Genomic DNA, 24,359 nt, shown 5'->3' on the forward strand with positions numbered 1-24,359 from the left:
CATTTATGCATGTTTAAAAAAAATGACCTTTTGAAAATGCTAAAAAAAAAGAATAACTTAGAATAAAAAAAAGAAACATTATTCTACTACTGAAATACATTAAGAATTGTCTTCCCTCTGTATAAAAGTAACCCTTTCAAGCCACTGACAGAGCTTGATCAAATATATTTTATGTATTTAAAATGTCAGAAAGTACATTTAATTTAAGCCAGCATAAAGGCCAACATTTGTTTTTTTCTTAAAATACCTAACCATTAATGCAGTGTTTAACAGTTCAATGTGGCAATCCTTCAGTAAAAGATTATTTATGTTTTTATTATTATTCTGCAATTAATATTAAGCCACTCTAAATCAGTACAATACAATCTTTGCTCCATTATTGTAACATAAATGTAACCTGACTGAGCACCTACGGGCAACATGTAAAGTGCTGAGAGGTATGTTTTACAGTAACCCAAGGCATAGGCACATTAACTAAAGGGAGATCATATATTTAATTGTAATTTTGATTTGTGTCTAACTTAGGGTTTCATCTTTAAAGATGAGGTCTTCTAATAGACTTTAAATAAAAAAAATTAAAAAAATGTTGAGTGACAAGTTCAAATCACACCACCACAGATGAGAATGCAGCAGGTTGCTGGATGTTAATTCTTCCAGTGTAGCATCTGGCAAGCTAATCCAAAATCTGACATTCTTGGCACCTGTTATAGCAAGAGCCGTGGCTGTGAAAGGACTGGCAACTACTCATCAGATTCCACTCTATAACATTGACTGTGAAGGGCAAACTTGGCTAGGAGTACTGCTGTAAATCCTACAAGTACAGATCATACCCAAATCAGGCTCCTGGAGAAGAATCCCCTCACTTCTTGTAAGGACTACAACACTAAAACAGGTTGAATTTCACATGAAGAAGCATTGGTGCTAAGCATTTGGATAACAATGCGCCTCCTGGTTTCCCGAGACGGTCTGGGGCAGTTCAGATTTCCAGAACTCACAATGCAATGCATTCTGGAACATATCTTTAAAAAAAAAAAAAAAAAAAAAAAAAATTGACATGCATATGTTATGGACCGATGCCGAAATCGGGCAGTTGCTGACGAAGTGCCCAGCTGCGGTGGGCAGATGCTGAATTAGCATTGAATTTTATGTCATTTCGTCAACTGCCCACAGCCACCGGGGCTGACGGCGAAGAAAGATTTTTAACAGATACAGTGTACTACTAATAAAGAGTGAGTTACCTCCGGCAAAAGCGCACCGCTTAAATACTTTGACAATGCAGTTTAGAGCAACGGAACTCAACAAAATCCACAATCCACAGATTATATCATGGATTAGATACGGGAGGGGGGTCACAATAAAATGCAGCAATGTTTTATTGTATTCTTATTGCAGTAATGCATACAGATCTCAATGCAGTTACTCTGTTTGAAAGAGAGATCATAAAACAGGTAAAAATACAGAAGCTCAGTTATGTAAAAAGGAGTTCATATCTACCACATGCTTTTTAAACCTTAATTTCCACGAAGCCGCATCCTGGTCAAACTTCACTGATGACATCTTTCATTCATTCGTGCAACACTTCCTTTCTATTCCAGTTGTATTCCCAAAATAAGATATAATATTGCTATGGTAAATGAGTTGTTTGGCACTGCGTTCTTCCTGATTTTCAGGTAACTATATTTAACTGGGTGGCTTTTACACATTTAAACTGTGATTATTAGTCTCTTGCTGATATTGCATGATCTCTCATTCAACGGAACTGTAGAGCTCTATATTGCATTACTGCAATAAGAATACATAAAATATTGTTCCACTTTATTTATTTGTGGACCCCCCCCCCCCCCCCCAATTACTCTAACCTCTATCTAACCCATGATGAAAATGACCTTGTGCATTGCTATTGTGTTGAGTACCATTGCTTTAAACTAGTGTTGTCAGAAAGTATTTAAGTGATTTAAATAAACGTGGCAATGGGAGGCTCGATGGTGGTGCACATTTGTGCATAAAGGCAACAGAGGTCATTCACACTCTATTAGTAGTGTACAGTATCTGTTAAAAATCTTTCTTCGCCATAAGCCAGATGCCGAATTGACATAAAATTTGATGCTAATTCGGCATCTGCCCACTGCAGCTGGGCACGTCGCGAACTGCCCGAGCATTTCGGCAACTGTCCGATTTCGGCATCAGTCCATAACATATACATTGGGAGTCAAGTTATAAAACATGAATTGCCAGATGACTTTGGAGCCATATGGTCAACTAATTGATGCCCCACTTTCCTTGTCACTGTGCCAAGATGTGAAAATCAATGTCTACAGTTGATACGAAGGCTGAATTTACTGTCTTTCTCAACCAGATAGTGAAAACTGTGAAGGCTGCTGCACCCTTAGCTGTACATTACCATTACAGAAGGATGATTGCGTCATGTTCCTGCCCAATTAGTCTCTCGCTAGGAAGGGTTATTGAATACATTGGCAATTAGTTATGACAGCAGATTACAGTATATTCTAGTGGTGGTGGTGGGGTTGTGAAAACAACTGAGCAAACCTGATCTATGGGCTCTTATGACAATTACATTTTGCTTCAGAGGGTTCTTGATTATAAAGCAGATTAATAATATATTTCAGGCTAATAGGGCATTTTCTTATATAATGTCTACATTTGGCCTTGCTTCAATTATCTGCAAGGACTTGTTTGTGTACTGGCTGGGTCAACACTGCTGTGTTTATTTACTTTTATACTAGTTTCCTACTTCAATACCAGGTGTTCTCATCAAAACAACACTGAAAGAAAAACATATTTTGAGAAAGTAGTACAGATACAGGCAAGACCTTTTAATTTGCCAGTCCTACTGTAGTCTGGCCCAGAGACAAAGCAAGTGCAGAACAGCCCATGCTTGTGCTAAAAGGACAATAAATACAATGCTTCAAAACAGCTATTAAAATGGTCACTCTTGTGTAATCAGCAACTTTAAAAAGGTCGGTGTAATTTCTACATGCTTGTGTCCTTTCACCCTGAACAATGTTACTTAGGAATTATTCAAGCACACAAATTAATGACAGTAATTCTTTGCATTTAAAATAGGTCATAGATAGCAAGCACAAACCAAGGAGGGCTGGTATTACAATAGGGTTAACTCTAGAAACTGTTGGAGGGTCTAAACCAATCATAAAAATTGCTTTAAATCACATACCCTACAGGTCACTGGTTACAATGTAGCAATACATTTTTTGCAGCAGTTTGTACCCTTTTCATCTCAAGTACCAGTGTTTCCAGCAGGGACCACCAGGTGTACCAGTAACTATGTGCAATCTTAAATGGCTGTTGTAAAATCAAGATCTATCCCACTACAACCAGGTTTGCTGTATCTGTACTCACTTGTTTGTTGTCTCATTCTGCTGTATGGTTAATCCATGCAGCTGATGACTGCAATTAACTCAACATGTATATATTTATATTTTAAATAGTTTGCAAGTGCACAAATAGCATGCTAGAGTGAAGTCCTGATCTGACAGCATGTAACACAGACAGCTCTTATGGGTCACATGTTACCGTTTATTTTTCACTAAAAACAACTTTCAATTGCAGTGAGTTAGTTCTGCTATTTATGTTAGCAAGCACATGGTCATATATGTTCATTAACACAATCTGAAAGCTAAATTTAGTGAACTGAGTTTTCACTATCTGGTTGAAAAAGACAGTAAATTCAGCCTTCATATCAACAGTTGACACCGATTTTCACATATTGGCACAGTGACAAGGAAAGTGGGGCTTCAATTAGTATGACCATATGGCTTCAAAGTTATCTGACAGTTCATGTTTTTTAACTTGACTCCCAATGTATGCATGTCAAAATGTACTACTTTGTTTTTATTTTTTTTTTTTTTTTTAAAAGATCCGTTCCAAAATGCATTGCGAGTCCTGAAAACCTGAACTGTCCCAGACCGTCTCAGGGAACCAGGAGGCTCCTTGTTATCCAAATGCTTATGACCAATGCTTCTTCACTTGAAACTCAACCTGTTTTAGTGTTGTAGTCCTTACAAGAAGTGAGGGGATTCTTCTCCAAATCAAACAAACTTTCTTGTTGCAACAACAAAAAAACATAAAAAGCTCCTAGTACCTTTAACACTTCTGCCTCTTATGCTAAAGTTATTTAAAACTGGATAAGAACAGCTCGACATGTGGGGCATGTTGTCCATATCCTCCTTTGTAAAAACTTGTGAAAAGTAACCATTTAATATATTTGCTATTTCTTTCTCCATCTACGATGTTGCTATTTGTACCTTAGACATTTTACCTCCTCTTTAAATGTTCTCTTGCTGTTATAATACTGGAAACACTTTTTGGAATTGATTTTAGCCTCCTTGGCAATGTTCATTTCTATCTCTCGCTTGGCCTTTCTAACTTCCTTTTTGACTTGCACTTGCAAGTACTCTTTCTGTGTACTTTGATCTATTAAACCACTTTGGCCATTTTGTTTTATATTTTGATTTGTCTGCTTTTGGGGTGTATTTGTTATGCACCTCTAGTACTATATGTTTTAAAAATAGCCATCCTTTCTCTGTAGAAGTTTTCTCAATTTTACTCCAATCTACTTCTGTTTACTACATTTTAGTTAATTCTAAGAAAAAGTTGTTTTTGACATTTACTGAACAGCTTTATTTATTATCATTATTATTATTATTTTATTATTATTATTTAGGAATTCCTCAATGGAGCAAAGGTACTGAAGTGTTACAGAACCCCCTGCAGTTTACACGACACACATTACCTTTGCTGTATGGAGTGTTATACTGTAAATGATATGAAAACAAAATTGGGAAATTCAGTTTTTTTTAAATAGCTAAAGTTTCATTTTTGATATTTACTGTAATGCTGCTGTGGAGGACAGGGTGTGTGGTTAATCTACAGTAAAGATAACAATTATTACAGGATACATATTTTTTCTTTGGTATTTATTTTCCTAATAAGGGCTCTCTCCTATTGGCCTTAAATTGACTGATTGAAGAGTTCAAATCAAATAGCCAGAAAATACATATTCAGAACTCTGCAGAAACTGCCAAACATCTCCTCCAGGACATAAATTCAGTATAAAAGACATGACTCAGTATTGAAGACCCAGACAAGTGAGGAACTCATATTTCAGTCGCATCGCGAAACACAGGCAACTGCAAAGAACATTTCCATGAGTGTCCAATACACAATATACAGAGGAAAAAACAGAGAAGGCAGTTAATGTGGTAATACATTAATGTAATCTAACTTGCAATGTTTAATATCTTTACGCAGAGTAAAAGTGCATGCTTCATTACCAGTTTCAGAAGTGCATTCATTGATAATCTGAATATAACAATTACCAAAAGCAAAAATGTGGCAGGCTTTTGAAGAAACTGCAATTTTTTAATTTATTTTTTAAACACTTTCCTAACACAATAAAATGATATTCTGTGAAGTACAGACCTTATTCAGTACCCTATCAGATGTTATTTCTGTGCATTTAATGAGAGAGAGTGTCTATGCACACAATTAAACTGTCACCCAGAACCTCAGGAGTGGTTTTAATCACTGTCCCACGTTGTTTCCTTTCAAGAGATTTGCTTTTTCTTACTCTGATTGAAGTATAAAAAATTAAAAATTATAATACAACATGTTATTGAAATATGCACCTATTCCATTATTTATTATTATTATTATTATTATTATTATTATTATTATTATTATTATTATTATTATTATTAATAGTAGTAGTATTAGGGGTTTTATTCAATCAGCGATTAAGCGATTATCTGTGGGCTTTGATCGTTTAAAAAATAATTAATTTGGCCTACCTATAAAAAAAACTGTGCAAGAAAAAGAAATCTTGAAAAATACTACAGGGTACTTCTAAAGATCTTGGCAAAAGGGCAGCTGGAAGGTATACCCAACATTTCACAATATTTTAGAATGGAGAAAAAGACTGCAATTTGCTCACTGGTGCTGTCCTTTCACAGCAGTACTACTAAGTTTATTGAATAATCATAGTCGCAACATTTATTTATTTATTTTTTTTATTCAACATATTTTCTTTCAAACGGTGTCAGAAGATCAACAGCTATATCGTACTTTTTCATCATCTAACTAACAGTCAACCAGAACCAGCAATAAAAAAACTAATTAAAATTTTAAATGGCTCACTTTGGCTATCTTCCAATTACATGTAAGCACATATTTTCAAACTGTCAAATGACATGGAAGTAAATATATGTATATTAAACATTAGTTGGCATTATGAAACATTTGCAGTAAATAGATTTATGTTAATACTTTCCTTGGAATTGTCTTCACATCGCTTCCATCATATGGATCAGCTGGAACCTCTCCGTTTGATAAAGTCAGCTTTTTCAAATACTGCCGTTGTCAGTGTATCAACGTATTTTCACAGACTTGGACATTTTATTCCTACTGTTGTGTGAAGTAGAGCAGCAAATGATCTACACAATTTCATATCACTAGCAAACAGGTGCGATTAATCAACTGGATGATCAATCGACCAATAGCAAATGTAAAGATTAAAACAATTATGATGATTATGGAATGAGCTGTACAAATTAGCAGCAAGACTGGTCTGGAGTCTTGTGGTTTACTCAGCTGAAGACAAGTCATAGGGGCTTAGGAGCTCAGTGCAGTCTCTAGTGCACACTCGCCTATATCAAAAAACAGTTTGACACAATTGGCAGTTGCAGACTGGATGAGCAAAGGGAATTGTCCTCTCATTCCCTTTAACTCCGGGATGAGCTGCATTGGAAACACACACACAATATCTATACTGCTAAATATCAGGAAGGACCTTAGCCACCAGAGCTTTCAATTACTTATTCAAACTCTGGATTTCTTATTGCTTAGGCCGAACTGTGCCAAACTATGCAGCTCAAATCAGGTTTATATTTCTGGCCATTTAATATATTTAATAAAAATTAATAAAATCACTTGCTTGAGTTTTAAAAATTGCACACCTGTGTTAAAATATCACTAAAAACGGCTTTTAAAACAACAATAACAATAAACAGAAACAAAAAATAAAAACAGAATATTGTTAAATAAATAATAAACTACTGTGCTCCAGCAGTTATTTATATCCAGGCAAGTTAAAATATAAGCCCATGTCTAGAATATAACCTTGTAAATGTAAAAAATGCAAAATTAGAATTTAGTTTTCAGTTGTGCTTATGGATTTCTAAAGAGCTTGAAGATTTAAAATCCGCTACTATATAAAAATCTATCTAATAAAATCTAAAAATCATAAGAAAAAAAAAATCGGCAGTTCTCTCTACACAGCACAATCTTTTTCATCATTCACTTCTGTTTAATTTGAACCATGTACAGCAAGACACAATGCTGAGAGCAAACAGAAGAAAATGAGCTAACCTCCTTTCAGCGAAGTCTTTGAAACCCTTCCAGAAAACAAAAAGTGACAAAGGCTTAAGGAAATGCGGTAACACTTCCAACATAGTGCAATCTACATGACGTAAGTGTCTTGAACAAATGGGAGCCTAAAGCCCCTTTCACACTGGCATGATCTACCCGGGTCAGAATATACCGGGTCGGCTACACGATTTCACACTACTTTTGTTAAAGCAGGGTTGACCTGGGTGGCAGACGCAAGTAAACAACACGTGTATCAGTGCCGTAACAATACCTTACTAATACTCAATCTTAAACATTCATCTCATTTGACACGCCTCCCCTCGGTGGTTCATTAAACTCAGTCATCTGTTGAAAGGCTACCATTTGACTTCTAGTAACAACTCCCTGAACACTGTCCTCCCGATAGCAGGCGCTGGACTGGGCTCAAATCAGCAGCAGAGAAAATAAATCAAATGTTCTCACGCTTGTTTGTCAGCCAAGAGTTTTCACATGGAACAATCTGAAACTTTTTTGGAAACGTGGTCCAACTGGCATACACAATATGGAGATGAATGTTCAGACAATTTGTACTTGCTTCATAAAAACCACTGGGCTGAGAATTTGTTAAATACTGCATAATTGCATAATAGAGGTGGTAAACAAGCAAGCAAAGTTAAACAACCAAAATAAATGTATTGTACAGGTGTCAGACTCACTACAGACCTAAGGGATGTAAATTATGTACTTAATTGAATAATTAAGTAACAAACCACAAGATAGTTATTACAATCTTATATACATGACTGTAGGTATATTTTAAAATCATCCAATGTTAATCTGCTTGCACAGTACAGTATTTAGATGACATTTTGGTCCACAACAAAAATAAACCGATCATAGACACATAAAATTTGTAAAGATAAAAGTGAAATCACAAATAGAGAAAATTGACATTCAAATCACAAGAATCTCGTTGTGGAAAACTAGCAACCTTGTTTATGGTATATATTTGCCCAAAACTAATCAAAATAAAATACAATATTTAGGTGAGACAGGTACAACGTTATTGTGTGTGTGTATATATATATATATATATATATATATATATATATATATATATATATATATATATATATATATATATATATATACACACACACACACACACACACACACACACACAATCACAATATAATAAAGTAAATGAACCAACAGTTCAAGAATAAAGGAAAGGAAATGTATATATACTCAATACCATAATGCCTGAAGGTTTAAATAGAAAGGAATAGTATATCATTACATCATTAACTATGTAGTAATTGACATCACAAAGACATTAATAGATTTCAATAGAAATAAGTGAGTGTAGTTGCCATGGCATCAAAAGCCTGTAAATACCTCCACTGTTTGTAATTAAACACACGTTCTCTTGACAAAGGTATGTTAAACATATCGAACTGTTGGCAAGTTGGCTTTTTCAGCAACATATATATGTGTGTGTGTATTTCAGTGAAGCTTTTCTCCTCTCTCTTGACAGTAATGTTTCTTCTTACAAAATTACAGTACCTGCCACAAACAACTAGTTTGTACTTATTTGTTTTCTGCTGAACACTGCTTTCATCACACCTCCCAGAATAGATTTTATTCCATTCAAATTGATTACTTTTTGTAACGGAAGAATAATCTCTGTACCTCAAGGCCTGGAGACTTGGCATCAATGGCTGCACTGGCAACCCATTTGTAACAGTAGAAAGGATAAGCCTCCTTTCTACCCATGCAGGCAGATAGACAGAGCCTCTAATATTACCCATGCATCTGTGCAGGTTACTTAACCCTCACGTATTGGTTTAATAAAATGCAATAAAGCTTACTTTCCCCTATTGCCCAATTACTGTTACCTTGCAATGTACATTATATTAAAGTGTTACACAACACCCTGTAGTATTTACAAGATGCATTCTATGCTGCTCAACAGTTCTGTATTGAGGCAATATAATGTTCAGCATAACTCCATCTGTTTGAATAATTTCATGGGTCATAATTCAGCTGTGGTTATATTCAGTCAGGTCTATACTTAAGTATATTTAACATACTGCATGTGATCTAAAATGCACCCAAAGCATCCTTGAAAGCACTGCAATGCTGCAGCAACAGAGGCATCATGACTAGGGTGACGGTGGTCACACAGCCCGTGAATTTTGACATTTGTTTCCACTCAGCATGAAAATAGTAAAAGAAGCAGTTCACATCTTTTGAATTGGTTTTAGTTAAAGTGGTTGGCCAACATCAAAAAAAGGTGAATACTGACACAGAACTGTAAAAAAAAAAAAAAAAAAAAGAAGTGGAGAAATTAAGTTCTAAGCAACTTGCAGAGGAATATCCCAAACAATCTCATAAAAGCGGAGGGTGAGAAACAAACTTCAAATTAAACCGAAGACTTTTGTGCAGGAAGTATACCTCTGCATACATTTGATAATGCAAAGCCTAAAGGGAGGACGGTGTACAGTTCTAGAGAAGCACGAACCCTGAGACTTACAGCTCTTGTGGTCGTTCCTCAGCGGTGTTTAACATTACCTGTCAACAGTGTAAAAGCAGAACGATCCTTTCAATCTTAATGTACATCTTGTAGTACCAAAACCACAGATGTATTTAAACAGACTAACGAAAAGGATCTTGTAAAATTCAAATTTACAACCAGACATTTATTTATTTAAAAAAATAAAATAAAATAATAATAATTCAGTGGTCAGTTTTTTTTTTTAACACCGGACAAGATATACATGTTAAAATGAAAAGGTAAGCATATTCCTGTTACAGTTGTTTGTTAAAATTACTGTTAAAAAAATCTAATGTTTACTTTTGACTAGAAGCATGTGTAAAAAAAAAAAAACACATTAAATGCACAAATACATGTTTACTTTGCACAAATACTAAAATATTACAGTATATTACATTAATACATATATTTAAGTTCAAATCTTTGTAACCGAGACCATTATGTGAAATTGTCTATTTTTAGCCGTGACAAAATCACATCCTACATGACCAAAAGACAGAACAGAGAGATAAGACGCACCATGCTGGGAAGCTTACCTTTAAAATAAAGGTTACAGTGTACATCACAATCATATTTAATAAAATATTCATTATGGTTTGCATTCTTATTGCAACTATTTGTATTGTTTTTGTGGATATGATAACTACTGATCATGATTACTATTACTGTAAGAACATAAGAAAGGTTAGAAATGAGAGGAGGCCATTCGGCCCATCTTGCTTGTTTGGTTATTAGTAGCTTATTGATCCCAGAATCTCATCAAGCAGCTTCTTGAAGGATCCCAGGGTGTCAGCTTTAACAACATTACTGGGAAGTTGGTTCCAGACTCCCATAATCCTCTGTGTAAAAAAGTGCCTCCCATTTTCTGTTCTGAATGCCCCTTTACCTAATCTCCAATTGTGACCCCTAGTTTCTTTTTCAGATTGAAAAAGTTCCTTGGGCTGACATTATCAATACCTTTTAGAATTCTGAATGCTTGAATCAGATCTCCGCGTAGTCTTCTTTGTTGAAGACTGAATAGATGCAATTATTTTAGTCTGTCTGTGTATGACATGCCTTTTAAACCAGGAATAATTCTGATTGCTCTTTGCACTCTTTCTACAGCACCAATATCTTTTTTGTAGTGGGGTGACCAGAACTGAACACAATATTCTAGATGCGGTCTTAATAGTGCATTGCAGTTTTTAAAAATATGTTTTATTATTTTAGTTTTTTGGGAGGTGTATCTCATATGAAAACAATATAATAGATCCCACAACAAAATAAATGATATCACTGGAAATATCTACTTAATGCCTTTCTGTAGAAACACACACACACACACACACACATCACTTTCACAGGCTCCAAGACATCAACTGCAAATCACAGAAACTCCTGGAAAGTAAACGTTTCTGTGTGGTGTTAGACTAGAGAGAGACAGATCAGGCTAGTGCAGACGACTGCTGCGGGCTGCAACAGGGAGGCTTTATCTGAGCCAATAGTGCAAATCAGAGATCAAAGCTAAGCTCCAGATCTTCTGAGATGCACCCTGGAAGTAACCACTGGCTAAAAACATTAATGTGTGTGCATCAAGAACTTGGACATGATATATTTTAAAAAAAAAAAAAATAAAAAAAAAAAAAATCTGGGAAATACTTCCATTCAGGCCTTTGGAAAAGCTTAAATGCCACATTAGATTTTCATATCATTTACAGACTTCCTTCCAAATCTAATAATATTCTGCCTCATGCAATAAAAAGATATAAGAATGTTATACAGTTTTCGTCAGCTGCTTTCAAAAAAAGAACTACTTTTAAATTGTTACAGCTGGTGTATTGGACAACTGTCTTTATTTACATGCTGTATACTGCACTTACAAATATTCTTCTTTACTACGACAAGTTTAGAAAGGGATACTGTAAGACAAACTACAGGAGAGCATTCAGATTTGACTTGCAATAAAAGTGTTACTGAACAGGATGTTAGGTATACAACAAAGCACATTACTTATTGATGCTGCCTGCTTTTATGTAAAGTATTCCTGCAATACCCTTTTCAACATACCTTTTTTTCGTAAGTTATACACTGTTGAACAACTGTGTACAACTATATACAATTTTTCTTCATTGAAGTCACTGAAGCTGTACGTGTATTGATTTCTAATGGAAAACACATTGTGATGATGCCTTTATAAATAAGATAGGATCCAGGATACTTTGTTTAAATAAATAACACAGTCAGCCCAGACTGTTAAAAGGGCACACAGAGCAAACCTGAATATTTTGCACATCCCTTTATTAAAATACATTTTGGATCTACTGAAAACACTCCTCAAACACCTAATTTAGCTATAAGTGTAATGTCTACCTTTCAATACAGTAGCTACGCTGTCTGGTCGCAGGCAAGTCAGAGGAAAAGTGCATTTCAGGCCAAAACCAAGCAACATATTTTGCATGCAAAAACTTTTGGGAGTATTTTCATTCTCGAGTGATTAAAATGTTTTCCCCTCCACTATAATGGAAATGCAATACAGTATTAAATAAAAGGTGACATGTCTTTAACTGGCTCCAGGTGGGTTTCAGCAAAAACTGTTTCATACATGTCCTTAAAGAGTAAGTAATGGGGGTCAGAAAAACATAGCTCTACATGTCCCCACGTGTTGCTACAATTGTTTAAATAAACCACATTTTATTTTATTTTTTTTATTAACTATTTTTTTTCATAACTCTAAAGTCTATTTCAAAGCTCTTTTAAAAATGGCCACTCTAGTGCACTGATAGTGTAAGGATTATTGTCCACATTGTCAAATGGATAACACAGCAATAACGATCCATGATGTGGTACGGAACAGAAAAGCCAAAGAATTTGTTGCTTTTCCTGCAATGATTTAGGAGAACAGATCTCAATCCCCAGTGTATCCCCCGTGTTTCATGAGCTGAAATAAAAGATCCCAGAAATTTTTCCAATTTTGTGCACAAATTTGTTTACATCCCTGTTAGTGAGCATTTCTTCTTTGCCAAGATAATCTATCCACCTGACAGGTGTGGCATATCAAGAAGCTGGTTAAACAGCATGATCATTACACAGGTGCACCTTGTGCTGGGGACAATAAAAGACCACTCTAAAATGTGCAGTTTTGTCACACAACACAATGCCACAGATGTCTCAAGTATTGAGGGAGTGTGCAATTGGCATGCTGACTGCAGGAATGTCCACCAGAGCTATTGCCAGAGAATTGAATGTTCATTTCTCTACCATAAACCGCCTCCAACGTCGTTTTAGAGAATTTAGCAGTACGTCCAACCGGCCTCACAACCGCAGACCACGTGTAACCACGCCAGCCCAGGACCTCCACATCCGGCTTCTTCACTTGCTGTATCATCTGAGACCAGCTACTCTGACAGCTGATGAAACTGCGAGTTTGCATAACCAAAGAATTTCTGCACAAACTGTCAGAAACAGTCTCAGGGAAGCTCATCTGAGTGCTCGTCATCCTCACCAGGGTCGACCTGACTGCAGTTTGGCGTCGTAACCAACTTCAGTGGGCAAATGTTCACTTTCGATGGCCACTGGCACGCTGGAGAAGTGTGCTCTTCATGGATGAATTCTGGTTTCAACTGTACAGTGCAGATGGCAGACAGCGTGTATGGCGTTGTGTGGCCGAGCGGTTTGCTGCCGGTTTGTCAGCGTTGTGAACAGAGTGCCCCAAGGTGGCGATGGGGTTATGGTATGGGCAGGCATAAGCTACAGTCAACAAACACAATTGAATTTTATTGATGGCAGTTTGAATGCAGAGATACCGTGACGAGATCCTGAGGCCCATTGTCGTGCCATTCATCCACCGCCATCACCTCATGTTTCAGCATGATAATGCACAGCCCCACGTCACAATGATCTGTACACAATTCCTGGAAGCTGAAAATGTCCCAGTTCTTCCATGGCCTGCATACTCACCAGACATGTCACCCACTGAGCATGTCTGGGATGCTCTGGATCGATGTGTACGACAACGTGTTCCAGTTCCCGCCAATATCCAACAACTTCGCACAGAGTGGGACAACATTCCAAAGGCCACAATCATCAGCAAGATTAACTCTATGCGAAGGAGATGTGTCGCACTGCATGAGGCAAATGGTGGTCACACCAGATACTGACTGGTTTTCTGATCCACGCCCCTACCTTTTTTTTTTTTTTAAGGTATCTGTGACCAACAGATGCATATCTGCATTCCCAGTCATGTGAAATCCATAGATTAGGGCCTAATGAATTATATATGAACCTTATATGAACTGTAACTCAGTAAAATCTTTGAAATTGTTGCATGTTGCGTTTATATTTTTGTTCAGTGTAAATCTAAAATAACAACGTATATAAATAAAACTATCTATAATAAATTTAAATTTTAAAAAAGATGCTGTTACAGTAGCTACTCATCTCTACAGTCTTATAAAAGTTAGCCCTGCTCAGCAAGCACACTCAACAAAACTAATATAAAGTTTAAAATAAAACTTAAAAAACCCCCAAAAAACTGGCTAATTACTTCAAGTACTTACTGTTTATATGAGGTGTTGATTAGCACTCTTGCAATTGTAGAACCAGAAATCTTCGTATCGCCTGTGCACTCGGTCGTAATGGCGCCAGCAGTGACTCGTCCTTGTAATCAAAATACTATATGTCCCACCCACCTTATCCCTAAACCAATGGTATGATGACATGGCCCGTAGTCATGGCTACGACCCACACAAACAAAAAACAAGATTGCTGATTGGACGGTTGAGATATGACGTGTTTTGTCATCATTTGATTTGTCATATTAAAGCGCGTCAGCAGGAAAGGGTTAAACAGTTGTACCCGCACATGGGGATGTTTTGGAACCCCGCTACTTACTCTTTAAAGCCCATTGCTGGCCAATAAAGCCTACCGTTCCAGTACGATACAATTATGCCACTATTTTTAAAGACTATATTTTCAGTTCTATCTATCAGATGTTTTTCCATCTTTTATCTCCTCCCCTTTGTGCCTGCATTGTGAATTCAGAACTCCAAAAGTAATTCGTGAACACTGTTGTAATTTAACACATAAGTGGACCTGATCTATTTTTTAAAGTACAAAATGTCACCTAGAGTTCAGTTCATCCAACCACCATGAGAATTAGAAAGTTATATAGATAGAGACAGATAGATAGCTGCATACCAATAACCGATGGTTATATACCAATATCGGCCGATACCAACAGGGTACCGATAATAAATGGACAGTGCAGGTAAACTACCAGAACAAGACATAGGGCCTATATTTAAACTGTTTTATAATTATAAATGTTAAACAATTAACAGATATTGTTTACTTGTTTCATTTACTTCAGAAAATGAATACAAAGAATAACATAGTATCATTGTGTGCTTGTCAGCAATTTATACATTTGTTTTACAACAGTCACACAAAATAACTCTGCATTTGTACTAGTAAAAACACTTCTGTAGAAAAAAATATATAATGTGACATTGTTTATAGACACTTGCTGTCAAACACTGCTATTATAACATCGACCTATACTGTACAGTAGAAAAAAAAAATGCCTACCCAATGCCAACTTCAACAACGTTCGTTAAATTCTTATTTTAAGCACACACTGCTGAAATGCAGCCCAACTTAAATTGTTTACTTAATCAAAAACAAAAAGATGTCATAAAAATATCCGGTTACAAAATTCCATCAAAACTTGACTTTGTTACTAAACAAGACAGCACAATAATTAAGTCCAGCTTCAAAATACCGCCTAATACACCCGCAACCAACGAAGATTAAGATAAACAAACAAAACATGATAAAGAAAAATTACAAAAAGTAATTCACACTTAATGTTTAGAGAGCCCACAGCTCTTTGGAAGTTAGGGAGATTGTTGTTGTTGCTGCTGTAGTCTCTCTTGGTTTTAAAAAAGTGCTTTTCAGCTAAACTGTTTACGTTCAAGGATTTGATCAAATGAGCTACGAAAAGGGCCTGAGGTGATGCCAAGCTGCCAAAGAGAGAGACGGAGCAGAGACATTGCAGAGGCAGATTTGTAACTAACTGTGCACCAATGCTGCATTTGAACAATAATTTGCCTGGTTAAGACTATTTTCTTACGAATAATAAATACCCTTATATTTAATAGTTTTGTCAGCCTGAAACCAACTACAAAGCATTAATTAAGAGTGACTTAGTCTGGAAACTGTATAGGCTACATGTACTTTAAACTAATAACAACAACAACAACAAATAATCATGGGGTTTCCATGCAAGTTTTTTTTTTTTTTTTTAACTCGAGACATTTACACAAGAAAAATGTCTTGTGTAAAATGCTTTTTTGGGTTTCCATTCGCTCCTTTTACTTTGCTTTTCATCCGACGTCATGCAAATGAATGGGAAAGGTGGGCTGATATGTAAATTAGCTATGCGTAAAGTATTTGTGCCGTTTTTGAAATTTTGTGAAAATGTGTTTCCATGCGCAGAGAACTGGTACACGAGTGAATCTAAGCTGCTGTAATAAAGCTAAATACCTCGTCCCTGGCTGCTTAATAACGTGTTTTACTGCTCTCGCCCAAATAGTTTTACAAATGTCATTAGTAGTGAATACTGTTTCAACTAATGTATCTTACCACTCACTGATTAAAAATAAACTCGACAGGTATACAATGAAACTGACCAACAGGTATTGCAGATCACCATGGCTGAAAACCAGCGGAGACGTTACACACACACACATATACTGTAATAGATCCTCCAGCTCTCAAGGTTCGTTGCTCCTTTAACTCAGGACCCAGGACACAGAAATTGATTTTTTTTGCGCTTACGCGCACTTTTAATAAACACAAACAGAAATAAACAAAACAAACACCTAGCTCTTTCTTGAGCACTAACTACAACACACAGGAACCTAACTAACACAGGACAGCTAAGCTGTTTACCTGTAACACACACTGACAAAACACACCACACAAAAAAGGCTCTCACACTACCTTTTTTTTTTTTTTTTTACTACGATTGAACACACCTTCAAATCGGGCTCCTCACACACCAACAGCCCTGAACAAACTGACTGCCTTCTTTAAATACCCTGCACCTGGCTCTGATTTATAATACACACCAGGTGCAGGGGATAACTAATAATTAACCAATGAACCCATTAAACACCCAAATGTGCATTCTCACACGTTTTAGGCAGGGAAGGATTTTAACCCCCCCCTGCCATATCACAATATATATATCCATCCCTTTCATTCAGACAATACAGCATATAGGGGATCAGGTGATGCTGTGTATAATACCCTGGCTTAGAAACCCTACCTGTCCATATGGCTGACAGCTACTGAGGAAGCATTCAACACCATGCTTGGGCAAATACGGATAGTGGGCACTTCAAAGGAAGGTGGCAGATACTGATGAAACGGACTGAAGTGCATTAATTCTTTCCCAAAATTCCCACTGCCTGCTGTATCCTGCACAAACTCTTGTCAAAAACAAAATGAGGTGTTCAGGAATCAGTGGCTGCCTGTGAGACAGAAGGGGAAGGTTAGTCTCAAAAGAAAAAAAAGCAGCACTGCCTTTCACAACAAGCCCAAAACAAGCACAACCCATGCAAATTACAACCAGTGACTATTAAAAACAAGCCCAATTCTGCTTGTTATCAAAGAGGCTCGTGCTGTCAGAGGTTCTCTCCTTTCTTTTAAGCTGTGTTGGATTTACTGTTGTGTTACATGTTAATGATGCAAACAAATAAAACACAATAAATACGTTCATTTGCAGTTTTACTTGGTCAGTTCTGAGAGGGCATCAACAACTTGTTGGATGTTGTTGCACTGTTTTGGGCGATCGAGCTGGCTCATGACATCCAGTTCACCAACTATATTTATTAACATGGAGGGCAGACAAGCGTTGTCTTTGGACATCAAAAAAAAAAAAAAAAAAAAAGATGGGAATTCAGTTACATTTAAGCAGCTCGCTTGCTCTTCGTGTTTAACTTTAGCCTAGTTTTTACAGCACGGGTATTCTCAAACAGCTGCTTTAACACTATAACAAGGGCATAATGCAGTTCATGGTAAGTGATTTTATACAGAACTGTAAACCTGCAAGAGATATACAACATGAAACAGCAAAAAAAACAATAAAAAAAGCTGCCCGCATTATTACTAAGGTGAACTACACCACTGCTAACCACAAAATCGCCCATCAGCCACTACTTTCTGGCATCTTGGAATCTACAGTAACAACTGACCTGCTCCCTTGCAATATTTCTATTTAAGGATAAACACGCTCACTAACATTTACACGTGAAATGTGGGTTTCTGTGCGAAACTGTGCATGGATTTTCCCGTGTCTTTCGTCATTTACACGTGTAAATGAGATTTATCCTAATCCCTCTCTCTGGCCGTTTTTTTCGGCCACAAATCTGATTTACACAAGTAATTCTCCCAAACGTACGCGTACACTGCCATTTCACGTGTAAATTGACCCGCATGGAAACCCCATGAATGTTATTTAGGATTCAACCTATTTTCTTTTTTTTTTTTTTTTTAGCATCAGAATAATATTCTACTCGCAGCTCACCGCTGGATTTAATGAAGCATCAAGCCTGTTCAGCACACAACTCGCTATCATATTGTTGTCTTCAGATTAAAAAAATAAATTAAAAAATCCAAACACTGTTGTTTTGAGACGTATTTATTGCACTTTGGTCGCACATTACACAGCACTGGGTACATTAGTGCCTCAGTGGTCTTGTGTCATTAGTAAGCGGGCCTGACCAAACACTAAATTCTGTGCGGGAAGAACATTGGTGTACATTATCGGCTAAAATAACAAAAACGTTTTTTTTTTACCCCTTGTATCGGTGCCATGCCGATAGGCTAGTGATTACCGGTGCATCCCTAATAATTAACATTTTGGGCAATTGCCAATCATTCCTACGTTTAATTAACCTTAATTAGCCCTTTCCAGTCCAATGTCGGACCCTGCCCGACATCATCAAAAAAACATAAAAGCACAGGTCTCTAGTCGTTTTTTCTCCAGAAAAAGCAGAGAAAACCATTCAATGGCCGAGTGAGACCAACAGGAGCTGAATGAAACTGAAAAAAAAGCGGGCGGGGGGGGGGGGGGGGGGCAGGAAGCAATAGCCCTAGCAGCGGCATCACACAGAGATAAGCAGACATAAACAAAGGAGGTAGCTGCTTCCATATCCAGCACTAAAAGAATATCACAGACATTTGCAGAGCTTTTTTGATGTTATGGTAATAAAATTATGACTTGGTTGCATTATTGAGGAGTTTGGTGATAAAACGAGCGATCAGGCAAGGATTTATCAGTATGCAAGTCTATAAAGAGGTATGTGAAAAATACAGCGAACACGGGGTGGGGTTTGGCTGGAGATGCAGTACTGATGTCGCTTAGCATTGCAATGCCCTTTAAACCGGTTTTACTCGGGGGGGGGGGGGGGGGGTTCTGTGGCATCACATAATGGGGTCAACTCACTAGACTTAGACAAACCTGTTTATAAAACTGAAACCTATGGTTCACAGTCTATAAAGAAAGACTGGACACACCTACTTCATCCATTCCTGTGAAAGTAAAGTGGAGATGCAGCCTACCTTAGCAGCGGCCGTAGTGGAAGAGCTGACCACGCGGCTGGCACCCAGGTCATTACTCGCCGTGGTACTGGCGACGGTTGCTGGAGTGGGGAGCAGAGAGGGGGTGACTGGCAATGGTAGCAGACCAGGCCGGTTATTGCTGTTGATGCTGCTGATGCTGCTGCAGTTGCTGGTGCTGTTACAGTTGCTGCTGATCCCGTTGTTTATGGCCACACACCGTTCCCTTCGATCCCACCCACTGCGATAATCTCTCTCAAAGCGGTTGTGGTGCCAAGACATCTCCAGGGAACACTCTTCTTCTCAGAGGAAACTGGAGCCTGTCTGGAATATTATATATATATATATATATATCTCAAGATTTTTTTTTGAAACCATTTTTCCATTCAAAACCTTCAGCTACAAGTGCCTGCTTTGGGATCCCTTCAGTTTGACTGTCTGTCAAAGCTGTGGCACAGATTGCTGAAGTACGCTATTCTTGTTTAAAAATAAATAAATAAATAAATAAATAAACAAACAAATGCAAAATGGTCTCATTTTAAAATCCCTGCATTGTCAAACCGGTGGAATATTCAAAATGCCAGGTCAGCAGAGCTCCAGAAAGGAGTTTAAGGGACATTAATATTTCTGTCACCATGCCCACAAGGGTCCCAAATGTTCTGGGTTCTGTTTGAATTCCTTTTGTATTTCTGACATACATAATAAAAACAAAGCTCTCCTCTAAATTTGCAAAACATACTGTTTTGTATCAAAATATATCAAAAGCATCTTGTTGCAACTGAATCTGTAACTAAAACACAGCAACACTGAAGTAATCGTGACTTTTTTTCCTCCCAAATTACTGATTAGCGGTTTTTTTTTTTTGTGTGTTTCTCATGCGTTCTAGAAGCAAACAGATTAGATAGTGGCTCCCAATCCCAGCACCGTCACTAACTTCCCAGGTACCTGTAACTACTGCGACCAAGAAGCCAAGAGAACGGTTCTTATTTGTTTACTTGTGCAGGGGACCTGTTACTAAGACTCTCCATTGACCTCTGAAGCAATCAAAGAACATAAAAGCAAAAACAGACAAGAGAACGTGCGATTCTTATTTGGTTTAAACGGTGAACCGGGCATTGGGTGGTTTGGTGTTTGGAAGTCTCTTCTTTCAGATCTCGAGGGAAGTACGTACCGGGTGGTGGGGCTATGTTAAAGTGGCACAACGGAGCGGTAAACAAGCAACTCGTACGGAGGAACCGAAGACTATAGGTCTGGTGTGCACCATGGTGCCAATGTGGAATGGAAAATACCTATACATAGGGGTCGGACGACGTATCAGTGCGGGAACCGACGAACGTGAGGGACTGGCATGGAACACCTGGGGGCCTGTACTCTTAGGTATGTCGTCAGACGGGTGGAGTACGGGTCATGACGAAATCAGTTTACCTTAAGTGTGTGGGGTTATGTGGAGTGGTGTAGGGGTTGAGGTGTTTGGTCCGTCAAGCAGTGACTTAGTGTTTTTTTTCTTTTTTTTTTTTTAAATGTCAAACCTGCTCTTCTTTGGAAACACGCTATTTTTCCACTTTACATTTCAAATTAAGCTGCAGTGCAATATGCGCTTGGGTGCTTGCATCCCAGTTGCACACATTAACAGGAGGCTGGTATGAGAAAAATAGGGGTCTGCCTGCCCTCATGCCCAGTACATTATCAGTAAAGTGGAGCTCTGAAAAACTGGCACATAATCAAAAACTAAAAAAGTTTTTAAAACCTTATCAAACCTGGGTTGATAAATTAACATGTTTAGAGTAGTACCACTATTGCTTTGTTTTATAACTAATATTGAATACACTATTGTATTACTGTAAATACTGCATATCGTAGCACACATTTTTAAAGCCACTTGTGACTGCATTTTTGTATTCAGTAAAAATGGTATTAAATATAAACAAAATGTATAACTATGCAGAAGAATAGTGCAACTACGAAAGCAACACATTGTCAGCGAAATCCCAAGAGCACTCCTCCCCCCTCTGCAGAGCACTTTAAACATTTCATTGTCTGCATAAACAGTGGGCATTGTTTGCTACTCTACATAATTTATCTTAACACAATGGTATATAAATCCTTATACTAATTTATAGGAGAGTTTAAAAAACAAAAAAATGATACATCTTGGAGAAAGTTAGAGTTTTTAATCTGAATATTTCCAAGGGATGACAGAATTCATAACCATATGGGTAACACAGCCATCAGTGGGAGGATGGCTTAAATATTCATAGCCTTAAACCATTTCATATTTCATATCTCTCTCTCTCTCTCATTATATATATATATATATATATATATATATATATATATATATATATATATATATATATATATATATATCCTACCCCACAACTTCCAAGTGAAAAAAATATCCTAGAAATTTGCAGAAAACTAATTAAAAATAAAAACTGAAAAAGCTTGGTTGGATAAGTGACCACCCCCTGTAATAGCAATCTTGAATTAGCTCAGGTGTAACCAATTGCCTTCAAAATCACACACTGTTAAGTGGCCTCCACCTGTGTTAAATTTTAGTGATTCACATGATTTAAGGATAAATTCAGCAGTTCATGTAGGTTCTTTCTGCTCGGTAGTGCATTTCAAAGCAAAGACTCAACCATGAGCACCAAGGCGCTTTCAAAAGAACTCCGGGACAAAGTTGTTGAAAGGCACAGATGGGGATGGGTATAAAAAACATCAAAGGCCTTGAATATCCCTTGGAGCACGGTCAAGACGATTATTAAGAAGTGGAAGGTGTATGGCACCACCAAGACCCTGCCTAGATCAGGCCATTCCTCCAAACTGGATGACCGAGCAGGAAAGAGACTGATCAGAGAGGCTACCAAGAGGCCAATGGCAACTTTGCAAGAGCTACAGGCTTTTATGACCAAGACTGGTCAAAGTGTGCATGTGACAACAATATCCCAAGTACTCCACAAATCTTGCTTGTATAGTAGGGTGGCAAGAAGGAAGCCATTACTCAAGAAAGCCCACCTTGAATCCCGTTTGAAGTATGCAAAAAAACACTCAGGAGATTCTGTAGCCATGTGGCAAAATTATTTTTGTGGTCTGACAAAACTAAAATGGAACTTTTTGGCCTAAATGCAAAGCACTGTTTGGCACAAACCCAACACAGCACATCACCCAAAGAACACCATCCCTACTGTGAAGCATGGTGGTGGCAGCGTCATGTTATGGGGATGTTTCTCATCGACAGGGACTGGGGCACTTGTTAAGGTAGAAGGGAAAATGAATGGAGCAAAGTACAGAGAAGTCCTTGAGGAAAACCTGCTGCCCTCTGCAAGAAAGCTGAAACTGGGATGAAAGTTCACCTTTCAGCATGACAACGACCCAAAGCACACAGCCAAAGCTACGCTGGAGTGGCTAAGGAACAAAAAGGTAAATATCCTTGAGTGGCCCAGTCAGATCCCGACCTAAATCCAATCGAAAATTTGTGGCATTACTTGAAAATGCTGTCCATCAATGCTCCCCAAGGAACTTGAACAGTTTTGTAAAGAAGAATGGTCAAATATTGCCAAATCTAGGTGTGCAAAGTTGGTAGAGCCCTATCCCAACAGACTCACAGCTGTAACTGGTGCCAAAGGTGCTTCCACCAAGTATTAACTCAGGGGGGTGGAGACTTATCCAATTATGATCTTTCAGTTTTGTATTTAATATATAATTTTTTTCTCAATAAAAACTTTTTTCCCCTTAACAGTGTTATCATTACATATATTATCTAATATACAAGCTTATTTTTTACTCTGAATCACAAGTAGAGTGAATCCTCTTAAATTATAGTATGTGTATGTATGATATTTTATATATATACAATATATATATATATATTATATATAATATAATGATATATAAATTAATATATATATATATATCTATCCATGAACATCACATATAGTCATTTCATAAGTTATGTGAAAAAATATTACCTTGTGTGAATACATTCACTTCGGAGTTTTTGACATATAATGTTTCTGTCTCTCCCTTTTGATACTGTATCTGAACTGAAGAAAAGTGGTGCTGGCACTTTATAACACATCTTTTTCAGCATTCGCTTTAACTAAATAATATTAGGCCAGGGGTGTCAAACTCCAGTCCTCGAACGCTGCAGGGTCTTCTGGTTTTCATTCCAACTTGATCTAATTATTTGTTGAATTTGGCATTTCATATTTTTCAAGGTCTTTTACAGTTGATAGTTTTAAAAATGCACTTGATTCAAGGTACACTACCTATGAAACATTTTGAGGCCAGAAGAGAAGTGTTAAATGTGTCCAGTTAATCAAATAATTAGACCAATTAAATAATTGAGAGCTCAGGTGGAACGAAAGCCAGAAGACACTCCGGCCCTCCAGGAACTGAGTTTGACACCCCTGTTTTTTAGGCTTATTACGTGGTTATATTTCCTAATGTATTTACTTTTTTGCTGTGAGAGGAGCTGCAGTTTTCTCCGGGAGACATGACGCTTCAGCTTCGTTTCAGCCCCACTCTGGCAGCCGAACCAGGGGCAAGCCCATTCCCTCTTCCCCTCGCCCGAACTGCTCTCCTTCTCACACTTGGTTTGCTTGTCTGACACTTCGAACTGAAATCCTGACCGCCGTTTAGCCAGGCTATGTATAGTTTAAAAAGTGCTAATTAAAACGTTCCACGAGTGGGAAAGTTACCTTTTTTTTTTGTTGTAAAAAACAAGCATTGATTACATTTTTGCTTCACTACATGTGGATTATAGAGAGGGAGTTATTTTACTTGTGTGTGTCAAGGAATGAAAATAAATATA

General features: G+C 37.3%; 1 protein-coding gene across 3 annotated transcripts in view; it reads right to left on the reverse strand.

Moving 5' to 3' along the window:
• The window catches only part of LOC121317438 (kelch-like protein 29), a 147,202-nt gene that overhangs the window by 56,792 nt on the left and 66,051 nt on the right, over positions 1 to 24,359 (reverse strand). For 2 of the 3 annotated variants that reach the window (XM_041253370.1, XM_041253371.1), the window contains exon 2: positions 19,547 to 19,867. The exons of the other annotated variant lie outside the window; for it this stretch is intronic. In XM_041253370.1, the coding sequence (XP_041109304.1) occupies positions 19,547 to 19,825 (279 nt within the window). In that variant the 5' untranslated portion in view covers positions 19,826 to 19,867. The remainder of the gene's footprint in view (positions 1 to 19,546; positions 19,868 to 24,359) is intronic. 3 annotated transcript variants of the gene reach the window in all.

Source organism: Polyodon spathula, chromosome 6 (assembly GCF_017654505.1).
Source record: "Polyodon spathula isolate WHYD16114869_AA chromosome 6, ASM1765450v1, whole genome shotgun sequence".
NCBI lineage: Eukaryota > Metazoa > Chordata > Actinopteri > Acipenseriformes > Polyodontidae > Polyodon > Polyodon spathula.